This window comes from Caretta caretta, chromosome 17 (genome assembly GCF_965140235.1).
Source record: "Caretta caretta isolate rCarCar2 chromosome 17, rCarCar1.hap1, whole genome shotgun sequence".
Classification (NCBI taxonomy): Eukaryota; Metazoa; Chordata; order Testudines; family Cheloniidae; genus Caretta; species Caretta caretta.
The window spans coordinates 2,390,576-2,410,510 of NC_134222.1; the positions used below are offsets into that span (position 1 = coordinate 2,390,576).

General features: G+C 38.7%; 1 protein-coding gene across 1 annotated transcript in view; it reads left to right on the forward strand.

Moving 5' to 3' along the window:
• TAOK1 (TAO kinase 1) overlaps positions 1–19,935 on the forward strand; it is a 107,587-nt gene that overhangs the window by 35,708 nt on the left and 51,944 nt on the right. Inside the window, exons 2-3 of the mRNA XM_048823761.2 lie at positions 10,281–10,507; positions 18,669–18,740. Of these exons, the coding sequence (XP_048679718.1) occupies positions 10,376–10,507; positions 18,669–18,740 (204 nt within the window). The 5' untranslated portion in view covers positions 10,281–10,375. The remainder of the gene's footprint in view (positions 1–10,280; positions 10,508–18,668; positions 18,741–19,935) is intronic.

Sequence of the window (19,935 nt, forward strand, 5' to 3'; positions counted from 1 at the left end):
TCAGAAGTGTCCATATCACATCAGTCGTGGATGATGAACAACAGATGCTGGAAGGATCTCCAAATCTCAGAACTGGACAAAACAAAGGTAACATATCCCGGTTTAGGGGGTGGCAGAGCACACTTCAGCATAGGAATAGACCAAGGCATATGGTCTAACAAAGAGAAGACTCTATGTTAACTGCCTAACACTGAAAGCCATCCTGCAAGACCTGAAGATGTTCTTACATTCAATGACAGACATCCACATATGTGCCATGGTGTAATTGAGCATGGAGATGGAAGCCAGGTCACTTGCTATGCAAGGAGCGGGCCAGATACTATTGCTGAGCAAGGAGAATAACCTGTTCACCTGGGCAATGTACATCAAAGGGAAAAACAACCCAACAGTAGATTGTCAAAGCAGGCTAAGTATGGACCTTATGAGCAGGAGCCTACATTGAGGAGTGCTTTGGCACATATCCAGAGCTTTTATGTGTTCCTGCTGTACCTGATTCTGCCCTGGACTGCACAGAAAGTCAGAAAGGAGAGGACTTTCATTCTGCTGGCATCACGCTGATTGCAGAGACCCTGAATTTTGGATCTAGTAAACGTGACACTAGAACCACTGTTGTGTGTGCCACGTAAAAAGGATTTCCTGACTGCCCCAAAGACCCCTTTGTGCAACCTGAGTGCAGCAGACTAGCCAGCTGCCTGCCATTTGACAGGAAGCAACTAAAGGAGGAGGGCTATTTGGCCAGGTAACCTCTACTCTTTCCATTTCCAGATAAGTATCAATTGAGTAAATATATTATCTTGGTAAAATTTTAAATGCTGCTTTAGAGAGAAGAGTTACACCAAGATCAGCAAAAACATGTACAGTTCTAGAGTTCCTTCAGGACAATTTCACTGTGGGTTTAAAGGCACTGAAATTGAAGGTATGCACATCAACGCTGCTACTCAGTGTGCTGGGAGTGTGCAGAGGGAAGAATGTGTATATGCAGGCACTGAATTTCTTCAGGAATCCTTACTCATACATCTTCAACAACTACATAGGAGGACTCCACCTTGGGACATCAGATTGGTGCTCAATATCATTGTGGTACGTCCTTTAGAACTTCTGAGGGAGGTTTCTCTTTATTACCTTTCTGTCAAGTGGGGTTTTTATAGCGGTTATGTCAACAGTCTATAACCAGACAAATATCAGAATTAGGAACTCTGCCCATAGAACACAACTTCAGCATTTTTCTTATGGACAAAATAGTTCTTGGGATCATCCTGGAATTTCTCCCTAAGGTCAACTCCATGTCCCATAAATCACAGGATGTAGCATGGCAGTTCTTGTGTTACAAGCCATCATGCCCATCAGAAAAGCTATGGCATACCTTGGATGCTTGTATACCAATAAAAACAAAACATTTCAAGATGAAACTAGGTAGTTCAAGAAATATACCTCAGTATTTGTGCTCCATCTTCTAACTGTAAGGAACGAAAAGTCAGTCTTTCGTCTCTAGATAGCCAGATGATGTGTATTGGTCACATGTATGTGCTGTAGAGCAGCAGTTAATCAGGAAACCTTGGAAATTGGGAAATATATGAACCTTACTAATTGAAGAAAGTAAATTTTGAAATAGGCATTTATGATTTTTCCTCTTCTATCTGTATGCAGATATGCTGTTTGACTCTTCTTTCCGTATGTTGTGATCTTGCTTTTCAAGATTGGAGTTGAGGTTTTTTAATATCAGTAATGTAAGTAGATGTTACCATTTCTACCTTGATGCATCAACCTTGATAAAAAGGAAACATGCTTGAGCTACATGGTTAGACACCATGTTGGGAAAAATCTTCTATAGATGTTTGACATAAGTTATAAAGCTTGTGCTGTTAAAATAGTTGGTGTCTTTGTGGTAGCATGGAGGAATATGAATTCTCAAGTACCTTTCTAGAAGTAAATGAAACATCGACTGCTCCACACTTGTGTACTAAAAGCAACTTGCATTCTATAATTTAAATCTTTTATCTTAATTTTCTTGTCTGTTTTATATATGTAACTACTGCATTGTATGTTCATTTTCAGAATCTATCGATAAATAGCCAAAAGATATAAAGCACTGAAAGGGGAATTATTAGTTTGTTCATTTTTTTTTAAATTATACTTGTGGGTCAGGCCTTAAATCTCCAATTTAAAATGGATAGATATTATGACATATCAGTTTGTATTTTAAGCATTCTTTTTCTCACTCTAGCTTCAGGCGTACATGAAAATAAAAGAAACATTTGTAAAACGTCAGTGGTTTCAGTAGTTCCAGTTTATTGTCTTTATGATGGTGGTGGTAATTTTCACTGTCAACTGGAAACCATTCAGGAAAATGCGAGTCGTGCATTGAGAATATAATTTACTATCTGCTTCATATGCTCCTTGGAACTGACCCATATGCAAGAAACAAAAGCCCTTTTCCGACAGTTGTATGATGAAACTCATTCTTCATCTATTTTATGCTTTTACTTTAGTAATTGTTGACGCTATATGTGGATTAGATGCTGTAAAAACCCTAAATACCAATTTCCAAATGGAGCTGTGGGTGAGCAGCAGTTTCAAAGGCCAATGTGGTGTATTTTGTTTTTTTGTTTTGTTTGTTGGACTGTTTACTTTTTAATGTTAGCAGAAATAGCTCAATTTTTTTTAACGACTATGACTAGCGACTTGAATTCATTTTTAAGTGTGGTCGGTGAGCAGTATATTTAGCCGTGGTAAGGCATCCAATACCTGCCACTAAAGATCAGTTTTCATAGATTTGATTCTGGCTTTGACTACGCTATGAGCTAGGGGTGTGATTCCCAGCTCCGGTAGCTGTACTCATGCTATCTCCCGTTTCAGCTAGCACGTTAAAATTAGTGGGGTAGCCACCATAGGACAAGGCATGGCAGTGCCGTCGCTGCTGCTGCCTGTGGTACTGTGGCTTCCCTGCAATTTTTAATGTGCTAGCTCAGATGAAAGTGAGCACAAGTACGTCTGTGCAAGCTGGGAATCATACCCCTGGCTCATAGTGTAGACGTAGCCCATGTTAAGGGTATTTTATAGTGTGTAGGGTGGCAATAACTTATCTAAAACCAAAACCAACTCCAAAGTCACAAATGACTTGTTTGAACTTAGTGATGGCGGAATCTTCAGCTGATCATCCCGGCGGTCATCATTAGGCATCGTGTCCGTCCAGCTTCCTCATGTTGTGTGCTGTGTTTGATACCTAATGAAATGGGAAGTGACAGAGCATGGTAAACTATTTTACAACACACAAGTCTGATGTGTGCCTCAGCTTGTATGAGTTATGGTCACCAGAATTTAACAAATACCTATTTTTAAAATTGAATTTGTTAATTCTTTGAAGTTAAATCTATGGGAGAATGTGTGCTGCATTGTACCTCTACTAATCTGATTTACACACAAGCCTGCATACTAATCTGAGAGTTTTACTCTTTATAGCCTTTTGAATAGCCTTCTGGAGCTAAGGTTGTTCCTTTGATGCAGTAATACTTGGCACAGTCTCATAAATTCTAATGGTCTTTGCTTCTCACTGGCTTTAGTCTGGGTGAGATTCTGAAAGTTGATCACTGTACATATGTGGAAATCTCAGCTAATGTAATTAACAGGCTTCTACGGTGAATTCTAAATATAGTCTGTTCCCAATACGTGTGTTTATTACGTTTAATACTTTGAAGATATTGCAAATAATTACCCAGGATATGTGGGTGGCACAGATGCATTTTACTGTAGTGTCAGATAAGAACGGCCAGACTGGGTCAGACCAATGGTCCATCTAGCCCAGTTTCCTTGTCTTCTGACAGTGGCCTGTGTCAGATGGAATGAACAGAACAGGGCAATTTCAAGTGATCCATCCCCTATCGTCCAGTCCCAGCTTTTGGCAGTTGGAGGTCATGGATCATGGGATTGTAACCCATACAATCTTGGTGAATAGACCTGGATGGACCTATCCTCCATGGACTTACCTAATTCTTATTTTAACTCAGTTATACTTTTGGCCTTCACAACATCCCATGGCAATGAGTTCCACAGGTTGACTGTGCATTGTGTGAAGAAGTACTTCCTTATGTTTGTTTTAAATCTGGTGCCTATTAATTTGATTGGGTGAACCCTAGTTCTTGTGTTATGTAAAGGGAGAAATAACACTTAAACTTTCTCCATACCATTTATGATTTTGTAGACCTCTACCATATCTCTCCTTAGCCATCTCTTTTCTAAGATGAATAGTCCCAGACTTTTTAATCTCTCCTCACATGGAATCTATTCCATACTCCTCATTGTTTTCGTTGCCCTTCTCTGTATGTTTTACAATTCTAATATATCTTTTTTGAGGTGAGATGACTGGAACCACACCCAGTATTCAAGGTGTGGGCGTACCATGGATTTACTGTGCTCTGTCTATACAGGCATTACGAGTGAATTTTAACTGCCCTGCTGCAGTAGTCCTTAAACTTTGTTGTAAGGCCTACATAAGACAGGGCTTAAATCTACACTTCGCATATGACAGTTGAGGATGCAGAGCTTTGTTTGTACTGCCTTTAAGTATTCCACTGGATCTTAGTCATGGGGTGGGGTCTTGTTTTAGCAAGGGATGACATGGGTAACAGGCAGGCAGAAAACACAAAAGAGAACAGGTCTTCCGAACGTGGTTTTTTTCCCCTTTCTCATTTTGCAAGTTCATGATGTCAGTGGTTCTGACGGGTGTGTATGTATACAATAAACATAATTATAGCAGCATAAAATTTTATGTACACAAGGACTTTCATGGGTGTATTCGTGCAATTTCTACTAATTGATCATGTGAAAGTAATTTGATAAAATATTTTGGCCTGTAATCAGTTTCAGTGACATTACTAGTACCCAGTAAAATAAACACAGTGCAGACTAGTATGTGTAAAAGGAGTTGGTCAGAATTTATACTACCGTGATCCTTCTCCGGTTTGATTAGAATATAATTTTTTTTTAATTGTATCAACTTTTTGGAGTAACTCTCTGAGTGGAATTGTCAAATTAAATTACATTCCAGTCGTCATTAATATTTTATATAATATCTTTTCTTAAATGTGGATGATCACCAATGAGGCATACCGTACAATTTGGGTTTTATGCACCAATGTAGCTGCTCTAGTGCAGAGGTGCTGCGCTGGAGCAAAAAGTAGATTGCAGGCAGCATGACCCTAAATTTGAAAATTAAAGTGCTGTGGTATATGTTGGGCACAGCAGGATTTAGATAAATCAGAATCAGCAGATAAAATAAGAATAATTGCCTTCAAATACCAATGGTATTGAGAGGTTTGAGTGACTTCATATGAAGAGAATACAACCATAGCAATTGTTGTACCAAAATTCATAAGAATTGAATCCTTCAGTTTTCAGTGAAATTTAGTTTTGATCTCTTATTTTGCACTATGATATATTTGCATTATTAATAAAATAATGCATACACACTTTCCACCCTCTCCCTGAAATCTCCTTTCCTCCTTCCGACTCCCACCTCTCCCAAAAATTAAAGCATCTTTGTTCTAAGAAAGGGGGTAGCAAGGTGGATAAAAATATTTATTTTTTATTTAAATTGGATTTTTCTGATTTTATTTAAATTATATTTTTTCTTTATAAAAATAAATCTGTTTAAAATGAAATCTGAATTTAATATAAAGTATGTTGCAGCCTAAACTTGTTCTAATCTCTTTAAACATTTTTAAATAAATATGTAGAATCCATGAGCTTCTATCTAAAACCTTGAGGTAAAAGCTGCTTTTCTATGTAAAGACAGAATCAGGGGAAAACATCTAACCTTTGAATTTGAGCTTTATAAATATGGCACTCTAGGTCATGTACTGTATTAAGGGCTTGTTTTGATTAATGAAAATACATTTTATATACTGTTTTATGTGTTTAATTCCAATTACTATCCTAATGCAGCTTGACACAAATCATGAGCAAAAAGTTATTTCTCTAGGAAATAAGCAATATTTTATTCACCATTTTTTAACATACTGAAATTGTACAATTAATAAGAATCTGAAAATATTAAGCTATATAATTGCTTAAGTAAATGTATATAGTTATAGTGTACCTCGTAGGTAGCAAACAGTTGTACCAAGTCTTGTGTAAAGGCTCTATTTAGTTGTAAAGTAACATGTTTTAATGTTCCTCCCTTGGTGTTCACACCTCAACTGCTAGAAGAGGGTCTCATCCTCCCTGATTGAACTAACCTCGTTATCCCTAGCCTGATTCTTGCTTGCATATTTATACCTGCCTCTGGAAATTTCCACTACATGCATCCGATGAAGTGGGTATTCACCCACAAAAGCTTATGCTCCAATATGTCTGTTAGTCTATAAGGTGCCACAGGACTCTTTGCCATGTTTTAATGATTATATCAACCAACGAGAATGCACCTTTCTTTAGAAAAAAACTGAAACAGAAATGGAAAATTTGATTAAAATCAGTTATTTAAATTTAGGCTTTCCACTTGGTGGTTTAAATCATGAATTAAATTGCTGATTTAAATGTCTCCACCCTGGGGGGTAGAGTGTTTGAACTGGTAAACTTGCTGAATCTTGATGTGTGTTGTGACTTCCTGCTTCAGAAAAAGACAAAGGGAAATTAACGTTATAACTTTTTTTAAATGGAAATATTTCATTGTACAAAAAAGCAAAAGACAGCAAGAAGATGTAAAGTTATTTAATGGGTGGAAATTGTATTAGTATGTCTTGGCAATGCTTGTTCATTTGAACCTTACACAAGGATAGGCATAATATCATGTATAAATTTGTAACTGTTGCACTAAAATGAGTTTTTTTGTTTATTTTTATATATATATTATATGTACTTTAAATAAAAAGTAGTAATTATGTTCAAGATTCAGGATAGGCAAACTTTTTGAGAATAAAGGAAGAAAATTTCTTTTAAGGTATTTGAAATAGGTTAATAGACCTGATGTTTTTGCTGGACCCACTTTAATTTGCCATTTACTATGTGAAGTAAGGCAGCGAAGGAGCCTCACACCACTTCTGTATAAGCTGTCAGCCTGGAGGGAGTTTCAGCACTGGTAAAAAGCCCTGCCTGTTGATGACATTTCACAGGCATACTCAAAAATCATGCCAAGAATGAGAATAGTGGCTAGTTTGAGGGTGACAACCCTATAATCCCTCTCAGCTCTGTGTATCTAGGGTTCTCATTCTCTCTCTCTTTCTCAGATGCACTATGAAGGGGACATGTGACTTTTGTCCATATTGGCAGGTTTGTCCAAGCCTAGACCCCACTGATTAACAGATGTAAGGGAAAGAGCATTGTGGGATTGCAGCAGTTGCTTTTGAACAACAATGTCCTTTTTGTAAGAATCTGATGCTTTTTAAAAGATGTAACATGACATCATTACAGTTGATCCAAGAAACATTCCTTCAATAATACTGAGTGTGCTGTGGTTATCAACTCCCTTCCCCCATCTCCTTTCTCTTGCCTCTCTGACTTATGGTTTTTGTCTATTGTTCGGCTCTAGGCTGTAAATGCGAAACAGTTGTCTTTTAATGTCATGTTCTTTTTAGAGCTGTGATCAAATGTAATATTGTTGATCTTTTTGCTTTTCTATCACATCTGTTATAAATGAAGTCCATTTCAGGTGTCTACTAAATTGCAGCTAATTCTTGTTCTCTACTGTGTGAAACCTTAAGAGATAAAATTAGATAATACTTAGTCCTGCCTCAGTGCAGGGGACTGGACGAGATGACCTTTCAAGGTCCCACCCAGTCCTACATTTCTGTGATGATAGATAAGATGTAGGCATGACATTCCTGTACATTTGACTCATCTTATTGAGCTACATTTTATATATAATTCCTGTGCTAATCGTATGTTTTAATATAAATGAACAGAGAAATTAATAGGTTGACACCAGTGTCATTGTAATGGCACCTGCATAAATACATACTTAAAACACGTTCATAATTATATTTGCACAACAGTTCATAATTCCATCTAATTTCTTATACCCAATCCATCACTGTGGTATCTGCATGTGGTTTTGTTCCTTGGGTGCTGAGAGTGGGCTGTCATGGAAACCCATTTATGGTTATATTACAAATGTTTACAATCCTGGCTATTTGGAGGTACATTATGGAAATCCTGGATTTTCTTGCATCCCATCTCCCAAATACCTCTTAGCTAGACAAGTTGGAGAGTCATGCAGCATTGATAACTAGGTATGTCTTGGCTGTGCTCACACACAATAGTGCTTTCCATGTAGTGGGTCTGGCAGTTGCTTGAAACTAACAAGGATCAAGTTGTCTTTGTCAGTTTCACATGCTGCCAGTGGCTAGAGGAAAATACTGCTATGCACAAGCACTCTAAGGAGCATTATTTTTGTCTATAATTTCTATAGGAGTCTCTTCCGGTGCGGGGAACCAATGATTCAACAGAGATCTGGAGATTTGAAGAGAGGTGGGGGTACAGAGACAGAAAAGGAGAAAATTGTGCAGGGATAATGACCTTTAAACATAACACTTAAACTCATATTTACTGTTTTTGTCTGCTATGAAGTTAAAAACCTTCTGTAGGTTTAACATACAAAATGTAAAATGTGGAAGTATCAATCTTGACTAGACAGAACAAAAAGATTTGGAGAAGAAAGGGGATAGTATGTTAGCTATTTGCCAGTGATATAGTTGTTTTGGTTGGTAACATTTTATGGAGGATTGTGAGAAACTCCCAATGCCAAGGCTTTGTCCTCTCTAGGCGAAAATGTGTGTTTTTAACGTTAGTGAAAATCCTAGAGTAGACAAGGCAAGTTGTTGTTTTAACTTGTGTTCGCTGGTACATGTAAACCCTAACATGTTAGAACTGCAATTGCCCTGTCTACAATAGGATTTTAACACATTAAAAGTACAGCTTTTTTCCTAGTGTAGACATAGTCCAAAATGACCAATCAATTTTGGATAAATGTAAGGTAAAGCACACTTAAAACACTTCACATATGCTAATGGCATCTGAACTTTCAGGTTCTTCTGTGGAAAGCTATTGGAGATGGCTTAATGAAAATAGCTTTGTTATGTGCTAATTGCAGTTAAAGAAAACATCAATGCTTGAGTTTGTCTGAAGGGACAGACACATGTTACTCTTTCTGATTTTGGTCACCATCTCTCTAAGATGTGGGTTGTGATAGAAAATATCAAGAGCAGGCATATAAGAGAGAGGTCTTGAATTTATGTATCAGAAGAGACTGATAAGGCTGAAGGTATGGGCTTGTCTACACTTAAAATGCTACAACAGTACAGCTACACTGCTGTAGAGCTTCAGTGAAGATGCTACCTACGCCGGTGGGAGGGCTTTTCCCACCGGCATAGGTAATTCATCTCCTTGAGAGGCAGCAGCTAGCTTGACAGAAGAGTTCTCCCATGGATGTAGCGCTGTCTACACTGGGGGTTAGATCGGCTTAGCTGTGTTATGCAGGTGTGTGGATTTTTCACACCCCTGCATGACCTAGTTATACTGACCTAATTCTTCTTTTGACCTAGCTGCCACCTCTCGGGGGGTTATCTAGGCTGCTGGGAGAACCCCTCCAGCTGGTGTAAGTCGTGTCTATGCTGAAGCGCTACAGTGGTACAGTTGCAGCATTTCAAGGGCAGACAAGCCCTTATTTACCGGTGGCAGGAGAAGTGTTCAAGGTGATTTGATGGAAGTATGGAAAATTAGTCACAGTTGATCAGTGCCTCCTTTTTAGCCTGTGGTGTAATAAAAGAAGGTAATACTGAATTCAATTAAGCTAAAGGGCAGTAAGTTTATTACCAAGGAAGGTTCTATAGTTAAGCAGTAGAATTCACTATTACTAGGGGTCATTGAGAGACGTACTGCAGATAATTGTATAACCATTAACATTTGCATCTCTGCAAATGAAAGATCACATGGGGAATTAAGTCTTCATAAGCTGGTCGATTTTTGTATTCCTGGAAGGAATTTTTTCCCATTAGATCCCTGCATGACTGGCTAAGTGGATTGTAGGTGGGGTGTTCGCCCCACCCCCATTTTTTATGTACCTTCCATCGAGGGATAAGTTGCATGTCTCTGTTGAAGGCAGGATACCAGACTTACGTAGCAGTTGGACTGATCTGGTATAGCAACTCCTGTGTTAGCATCACTTGTTATGAGTGGCATGCTTAGTCTACAAGAAATTTGGACCCTGCTCATCTGTAGACTTCAGTAATGAGTTGCTTTGCACTGGCTCTGAGATTTGTAATCAGTGATAAGTTATGTTTTTTTTACAGTAATCCATGCTGAAGAGGCCCCATTCATACAGATGAACCAAGGGTTGAGGCAGCTCTTTCAACCCAGATAGTCAGTCGGCTAACTGCCCATCAGGATGCCATCAACCAGCCGAGCGGGCAGCCTGAAGGACCCAGAAATTGCAGAGCTCTTCTTTAAAGAAGATCCAGAAAAACTCTTCACAGATCTCCGAGAGATTGGTCATGGAAGCTTTGGAGCAGTTTATTTTGTAAGTAATTTGAACAGACAGTTACTTGTGAATATTAGCTGGCTAATTTTTAACTCTGGATATTGCCTTTTTACTACTTATTGAGGAAAATTAACTCATCTGAAACATTGAGGTTTTTATGGTAGGCTCTTTGGGTGAGGGTTGGTGGTCTTGTTATGTGTTTGTACAGTGTCTAGCACGATGGGGCCTCAGTCTCTTGCTAGAGTCCCTAGGTGTTACCACCGTATTAATAAGAAGAAAAGCTGGGTCAGAGTCCATGACTGGTGCTCTTAGGCATGACAGTAATACAAACGATCAGAAGTAGTCAGGGATTTAGTTGCACATTAAAATTGCAGGGCCTAGCAGCAGCAAAGTTTGCAATTGCAAGGCAAAGTACTTGAAAAGAGACCGCTTCCATCATAAATCAAAGAGTGTGTTGCATCAGCAAGTAATCAAGTGTGTAGTAAAACGAACTACAGCTACTCTGCCTTGGTTAGCCAGTTAAACTCCTGCTTACCTTTCTGGCAATGTTAACTGCCAGTAAACTATCTGACTGCAGCTGAAAAGCCCAGATCCCATCTCTCCATTCCCCAGACCCCATATACTAATCACAGCACTAACAGGGAACATGTTCACCTGAGGCTCAGTCTTGGGCATGCTCAGTAGTGCACTTCTTCTTGGTCTCACCTGGCTGACATCATCAAGGCCCATATTTCTGCCACTCTTCATGACTGGCAACTCAGCTCTATTGCTCTGCTCAGCTTCTCTTCATTTCAGTGCCTCCCTTCTGACTGGCAGTGCAGTTCTGTTGCTCCATACAGTTCCTTCTCGTCCCCTGCCCCTGAGTGCAGCTCAGTTTTCTTTCTCCATCTGCCACTCAGCCCCTCCGCAGCCATTTTCTCTCGCACTGTGTCACTCAGTTTGCCTCAGCGTCCCCTGCTGTCCTTATTCAACAGACTGGAATCCCAATACTTGTCCATATAACATTTCTATTTGACCTGAGCTTTTGGGGACCAGGATTTTTCCCTGCCTACTCTCTGCTTACATAGCACAACTGAGACATGGGATATCTCTTAGCCTCTTACAGCTACTTCATTTGCAACTTACTGTCTGTTAACCTAAGTGCATACTGTGAGACCTTCATTAAAAAGCCATTTTCCGGTGCAAACCTTTTCTCATTTATAATTATAACAGGTGTGGCCAAACCTGTCAGTTTTCTTACAGAGAGCTATTTGTGTCAGTATTTTATGAGCTTCCTATTCATTGTTAATAATTGCAGCAGACCATGTTGGGAACCTTCCAGCACAAATTTAATGCAGCACAGATGAACTAATTAGGAAAAGCTTCTTAATTTTGTTCCTTGCTTAAAATTGTGAGCTGCCACTGCCTGGGAACAGAACGTGTGAGCAAATGTTTTATAATGAAGTAAATGCCACAGGTGAACATTGCTTAATATCGTTAAATTCACTGCAGAGAAAACTGGAGATAGATTTTAGATCAACTCACTTCTCCCCTCTGCCCACTTTTTGACACAATTTTTAAATGTTTTCAACTTTGCTACATATTATTATGGTACAGAAATGTCATAGGGGATGGTTAACCAAAACGAGCACATAGTTAGAGGTCACCTGCATGTGGTAGAGGTGTGCTCAAACAGCAAGAAAAGAAGAGCATTCATCACATCAATATCTCTGTGAACTCCGTATTTGTTTCAAGTTAAAAATCATTTAAGGGTTGAATGCCCTTTACCAGGGCACCCTTCAAGCAGCATGACAAGTGCTGCCATGAATTTAAATGGTGGAGAACCCACCCTCCCAAGCTTTTTAACCCTTCTCTTCTCTACACACTCTCTCACTAAACATTATTGTCAGAAAGTTCATTACAAAGAGGGATTTCTACCTTACTGTGTTCAGATTGTACTTCTGATGCACTGCAGGTAGGAGATTAGACAGTCTTCCTAAAGGACAAAAGGTAAGCTTTGCATGATGTTGCTCAAACGTTAGTGTATCATGTGTCTTTTGTTAATAAAGGAGTATGCCCCGTAGAAGATGTGTGGTATGTTACTGTCTATTATTGTTTTGCATTTTAAGCTTCAACACACAAACTAGACGTGATTACAGTATCTTTTTTGCTCTGGAAAATCTCTTGTAAGAAATTTTATATCTGAAGCTATTTTATAGATAGACATTATATTACATAAAGCTCTACCCAGAAAGATGAGATGGACCTGGTGGGTGGGGAGAAATTTGTTAAGGTAAAGATTATGTATATGAAGTTAGATTGGGAGAGCATGAATGTCTCATTTCTGATTTTCTTGCAGAACCAGTAATTCCTTACTAAAATAAAAATTATCTTGTGTTCCATCAGCAATATTCAATTCTTGGATAATACACTATTAAAGTGTTCTCTAGTTAAGTTAAATGTAGTTAAAACTTCAAAGGAACATTGCCAAAGCTGCTGTACTTAAAGCATCAGCTTTGTTATGCATTTTGCGTCACACGCATGCATCTTGTATCATTGGTCTAGCTACTCCATTCTTGGGAACTTTGATACCTTGCCTTCTCTTGAGGATTGAACACAATATGCATGTGCATACATGCCTGAAATCTCAAACAAGCCCTGGGTTTTATGATCACCTAATAAATTGGGTGGCATCATAACCATACAGCCTTTGTTTTGGATGTCATATGGATTTTTCCAGGCTAGGGAAGACGCTTCAAAGAAACTGGGTGCCTTTAACTCTCTGGCTTGTTAACCTTCATGGCTCTCTTTTCTTTTCATATTCAGATTCTGGCAGTTATTGACTATTGATGTTAACTTATCAATAATATTTGTGTGTTTAAGGTGGGTGTTGTTTTTTGGGGGGGTTGGTTGTTTTTTAGTAAAGAAACTTTTTTTCCCCCATCTACTTTCGTTGTGTACAGCTTGGCCTGGGAATGTTGTTAATAATAATACACATCTAGGAACTGTTTAGGAACTGGAAAAAGCCATACATCCCCAAAATCTTGCCCTTTGAATTGTATTTTAATTCTGTTTTCCTTTTCTTTATTATATCTCTTACTCCACCCCTTCACTCACACGTCCAAAACCAGGTCTAGATTTCACTCAGATTCATACTCTTTTGATCATCATCTGTGATAATTTATTCTATAGGTCTATTACCTCTACTTTTTATCCTGCTCTCCAAGTTTTAGACCATTGTATAAAGTTTAACTACAATTCCTTTCATTATTTTCATGAACTCTGTTGGCTCACCTCAGGGTATTATCACCCCAGTAATTACAAGGCTTCCTATTACATTTTTGGTTTTAGTATCATCTTTGCTGCCCTAATTCTTCATCCTTTTCAGTGCAAGAATAGCCTTTCTTTTATACAGTAACCAGTGCTAGGTAGAGTGCTCCAGAGAGGGCAAGGAGGTGGGTATATTGACTCTTTTTTATTATGTCTACGTTCCTTCTGCTGCTATAATCTGGTATCTTCTTTGCCCTTTTTTATTGTAGCTGTTCACCCATTTGATTATTTCAGTGATTCCCTCCTCCCTCACCCAAATAAACCTTAAATCCTTTGTGATAAGTGTGCTAGGTGATTGCTCTATTCAACAGATATTCCCAAGATTTTCTTTTCTCCCAGTCTAATTGTTCTACCTTGAATATTTGTCATCTGTCGGGCCAATCACCCAAATAGTCCAAATATTTTAGATGTTTTTTGGAGTATGTGGGGCAAGGGAAGTATTTTTATGGTAGGTTCAGGGTGGTATTTTCTCTGTTAACCCGCCAGTATCTCTTGCTACATGAAACCTGTGCAGTGTTGTTCTTAATTAGTTTCCTAATTGTTTGTTGAAGGTTTAAGGGTAGTAAACCCAAGCACTATAGGAATATGGACAAACAGAAAGATAGTAGCACAACAACAGAATTGCAGCTGGTATGGAAATAAATATCGTCAGATGAGTGTAGCAGGATGAATTCAAGAGTATAAAGTATAAAACTAAAGCTAGTTTAAAAAACAAAACGTATTTGAATTTTGCCTCCTTGGGATAGAGTCTGGCCTTGTGGTGAAGGTGAAGGGCTGGGAGACCGGAGCCCTGAGTTCTCTTCCTTGCTGTGGTGCTGATTACTTCTGTGATCTTGGGCAAGTCGGTCCCCCACCCACTTTGTAAATAAGGATACTTCTGTCCCTCACAAGTCTGTTGCAAGACTGAGTTGATATTAATTAAGTGCATTGGGATCCTTTGATGGAACCACAATAGAATTTTGTTGTTATATTCCAAGGTCCCAATCCCAGAGATGCTGTAGATTAGGGGTGAAATCCTGACCCTGTGGAAGTCCATTGGAGTTTCACTGTTGACTTCAGTAGGGACAGAATTATACCTTCAGTGCCTTCATCAGGTGCACAGGAAGCAGCCATGGCTGAAGTTTGTTATTGGTAGTTGGGCTGCCAAAGACTGTTGCAGATGTTCATTTCATTGTGATGCAAAGGGAATTTTCTCAAGAAGGATGGGGATCCAGAGGTTTCTAGATTTTTGCCTGGTCATAGTGTTTTTCTTCTAGTAGATCAGTGCTAGATGTTTGGCTTCCAGGGCACTCTTCAGGAGCCACCTATCCCCGCTTATTCAAAAATCAGGTGTGCTGGTATTTGCTAATATCAAAGCAGGTTCGTCCTTGTCAGTGTTGGTACCTGTAGTTCATTTCAAATAATGAATCCAAATAGGGGATACAAGCGCCCTCTGAAACAGAGTGTATTAATGTTGGCCTGTTAAAATCCACACCTCCAGCAACTCAGTACTGTTGTGGATAAAAATCTCAGAAAGATAGAGAAAATTGCATGAGCAGAATTATTTCTCAGTTGAGTATTTTTCCCAGTTTTCATGAGGTGACAACAGCTCTTTAAATCTTACTTCTTATTTCTGCCTTTTATTTCAACAGAAACGCAGGGCATGTTTGTTGCTGTATTTTGGATTGGCAGCAGCCCTCACTTAAGATCTGCTTTGTGCTTAATAAATTACGGCCCTAGCTAATACTAATGGGCATGGTTGTGGCAGAGGAAACAGTTGGGTCTGTGAACAGTTTCCTCTCCCTGGAGAAGATCTAGGAGTTACAATGTTTAAATTGTACTGGTAAAAAAAATAATTTTTGCATTTTTAATAGTTACCTTAAATAGATTGAAATGTAGACTCAACACTGAAATGCAGCATCCTCAGTTACAGAAAGAAAATGGTAAAAGCTAGTCAGAAGTTCATCATTGAGGTAAGAGGGTTTCAGAATTCACTGTCAACAATGAATGGCAAAGTACGAGAATATGGCTGAGAAACCCCTTTACAAACTCTGGAGTCCTGAATGTAATGAAAGTTCTGGAAGCCTGTGTTTGATAGATTGCAACACTGAGTGATAAGGTCAGATTTACTAATTTTGCAACCTGAAATTTAACTTGAGTATTCTTTTGTTAACTGTAGCTTGAAATTGCAGCAGGTAAGGTAATTTAGCTTTCTTCATACTTTCACCTTCTGCATTGTTGGAGATCCTTCATTGTAAGGCTGCATTGAAATGGCTAGTAGAGTTAGTATTTTAGTACTAGTGTCATTGAAATTCATGACATACACCGTTATTTTGGCTTTGTGGTCAAGTCAAACAAACATGAGAGAGAGGCCCTGAGGAGTTCCCCGCCTCCTTAGCCATGTATGGAACTTTCAGTAGAGGATTGGTTGGGATTTTGTTCTGCTAAACAACACGGTGCTCTCCTCTTTGCTTTGAGGCTGAGTGTGCTGTTCCTTGAGTATTTCAGGGCCTCTGCTAAAACGTAATGAAAATTAAAACAATAGCTTTACTTCAGAACACATTGGGTTCCCACTGACAGCATTATTATATTGTCCACTCCCTATATTGTCATCTTGTCTTAGTTTAGATTGTAAATTTTCTGAGAACAGGAAATCAGTCTGTAGCATGAAGAGCCATTAACGTTTATTGTGCTATACTCATCCTAGGGGTACTTAAACGATTAGTTGAAGCAATCTCAGCACTGTTAGCAATTATCTTTGAGAACTCATGGAGGACTGGTGAAGTCCCAGACGAGGAGGAGGGCATATATAGCACCTCTCTTTAAAAGGGGAACAAAGAGGAACGGGGACTCATGGACCAGTCAACCTAACTTCAGTATCTGGAAAGATACTGGAACAAATTATTAATCAATTTGTAAGCACTTAGAAGATAATAGAATTATAAGAAATAGCCAACATGGATTTGTCAAGAACAAATCATGCCAAACCAACACCATTTCCTTCTTTGACAGGTTTACCGACCTAGTGGATAGGGAGCAGGGAAGGTGTAGACGTGATGTGTGTTGATTGTATAGTAAGGATTTTGACATAGTTGCATATGACGTTCTTATAAACAAACTAGGAAAATGTCATCTAGATGAAATTACTATAAGAGGGGTGTCAAACTGGTTAAAAAAATGATTACAAAGATGAGTTATTTTAACGATTTGCTGTCAGACGGAGAGGATTTATTTAGTGAGGTCCTGCATGGGTTTGTCCTGGGTCTGGTGCTTTTCACCATTTTCATTAATAACTTGGATAATGGAGTGGAGAGCATGCTTATAACATACGAAGATAACACCAAGATGAGAAGGGTTTGCTAGCACAAATTAGAGAAAAGGATTCGAATTCAAAAAGACCTTGACAAATTGACCTGAAATCAACAAGGTGCAATTCATTAAAGATAAGAGCTAAGTATGAAGCTTAGGAAGGAAAAATCAAACACACAAAACTAAACTGGGAATTGCAGGCTAGACAGTAGTACTGCTGAAAAGGATCTGGGAGTTATAGTGGATCACGAATTGAATGAGTCAACAATGTGATGCAATTGTGAAAAAGGCTAATATTATTTTGGGGTGTATTAACAGGAGTATCACATGCAATACACAGGAAGTAATTGTCTTGCTCTCCTCAGCACTGGTGATGCCTCAGCTGGAGTACTTTATCCAATTGTGGATGCCACACTTGAGGAAAGATGTGGACAAATTGGAGAGATTCCAGAGGAGAGCAACAAAAATGATAAAAGGTTCAGAAACCCGGACCTTTGAGGAAGGGTTAAAAAAACCTGGGCGTTGTTTAGTGTTGAGAAGAGAAGAGGAGGGAGGACCTGATAAGTCTTCAAGTGTGTTAAGGACTGTTTTAAAAAGGATTGTGATCAATTTGTTCTCCACATCCACTGAAGGTAGGACAAGAAGTAATGGGCTTAATCTGCAGCAAGGGAGATTCAGGTTAAATATTAGGAAAAAAACTTTTAACTGTAAGGATAGTTAAGTTCTAGAATAGGCTTCCAAGAGACGTTGTGGAATCCCCATCATTGGAGGTTTTTAAGAATAGGTTGGGCAAACCTGTCAAGGATGGTCTAGGTTTACTTGGTCCTGCCTCAGCTTGCGGGGCTGGACTACATAGCCTCTTGAGATTCCCTCCAGCCCTACATTTCTATGATTTTATAAGTTGTAAATAATGCTGGACAAGAAATGCAAGAATCAGAATTTGAAAATAAATGTATGTCTCTTTATGGCAAACACCTTCATTTATGTGATCTACTTTGTATCACATTCCACATTTATCCTCTCCCTGCAGCATCAGAAAGGTGTCCACTGTTTGCAGCTGATGTCAGAAATATCAGAGTAATTTTGGCCATGTGATATTGCAGTATGTTCCCTTCTGTTTGGAGTGGAATGGGAGAGTGGGGCTTGATTTCACTTGTTCAGATTACTTATGGCAGGGCCGTGGGGAAGGGCAGAGGTTGGTTTAGAGATCTATTCTACTTCTTAAAATCAGAAAAACCACATTTACAGAGATGCTCTTTAGTCTAGAAGTAACTTACAGAGAGCTGATGGATGCTGACAATAGATGGGATGAGTTGAGAATCATGTCCCACAAATAGGAGTGTGATTTCTTTTCTTTTCTTTCTTTCTTTCTTTTTTGGGGATTTTTTTTTTTAATTTAATTCAGTTTCTGAATATATCCAACATTCATCACCCCTAGTGAAATGTATTATTTTAACATTCTATATCCAGGCTAACTATTAAATGGATAAGGCCTTTTCAGTACTTCTATTCCAATGAGAAATCATTCTGTGTTTTTTATTTTCTTTACTGGGTATTTTCTTTATGATACGAGATATTAATACTTCATGTTTTAATGTTACAGGCACGTGATGTGCGCACCAATGAAGTGGTGGCCATCAAGAAAATGTCATATAGTGGGAAGCAATCCAATGAGGTATGTGGAATATCTTGTATATTAAACCCAGATTGCTGTGATATATGCTGACTTGAATTAATCCAAGCTGTCCTGAGGGAGAATCTTTATATAATAGTTAAGATGAATCGGGGCATTGTATAAACAGAATAAGTTTCTTTGAGCATTTTCAACATGCTTCTAACTAGTCCGCTCCTGGCATGTTATGCAGGATTTATTTCACTCAGCCAGGAAGAGCCATGTTTTATGGAACTGCATAATATGTAAGCAAAATGGTAAAATAAAAAATAGTGTGCATCAAGAGCGACAGCATTCAGACTTAGTAAGAAGCTGAGTTGCCTTTTTAGCCTTAAATGTTCCATTCTGAATTCCATTTAAAAAAACCACCCTGTTGCTTGCTAGATAAAGGCTTCCTAGGAATGATAGCAATGAATACAATAGAGACATGGACTCAGAAGGATGCCTGCCTACAAAATGTAATAATAGCAGATCAAGCCAGAATTTTTCCTTTTCCTAAACGGTCTCTGCTGAACAATATAATTTTGAGGATCTTGAAAGAAAGAATGAAAAAGAGAGAGAATAATAGGAAATATGATAAAGCAGCATAAATGTGGGGAGATTCTCTGGGCTGTGCTTAAGGTAGACTTTTAAGAGCCATCAATAAGGCTAAATATTAAAATATTTTAATGGCATCCCCAGATTTTTTTCTTTCTAGAACACTCTAGCAGAGATCATTAGCTTGTACTTTATGTGATTCTGAAGCTCTAATTTGGAAGCTTGAAAAGCCGTGGCTTGGAGTTGCCTAGCTTGGTTGGAAAGCTTCCTGACGGTGAATTCTATTCAGTTACGGAACAGTTTTGTAGAAGTAGTACAAGCGCTGTTGCCCAACAAAGTCAGAAAAAGATTGTTCCTTACACTATGTTCTCCTGCCCTTCAAGCAGGGCAAAGGGATGGATTAGCTGACCTGACCTAATAGCGCCTAACCTTTTGGTTTCCATGAACAGACCTAGACTTTGCCACCTGTACTTTGAAGAATTGAAGTATTCATTTAATTCTTTAGCAGTCTCTGGTACCTGTCTCTCCTAACCAGCCTCGAATCCTGATTTCATGGCCAAACTTCCTATGTTTCTTTTTTTACTCTGTTACTGCAGTAACTTGTTTACCTGTGTCCTGATGAAAGTATAATTTGTACCTACTTCTTGTCCTGCTCTTTTTA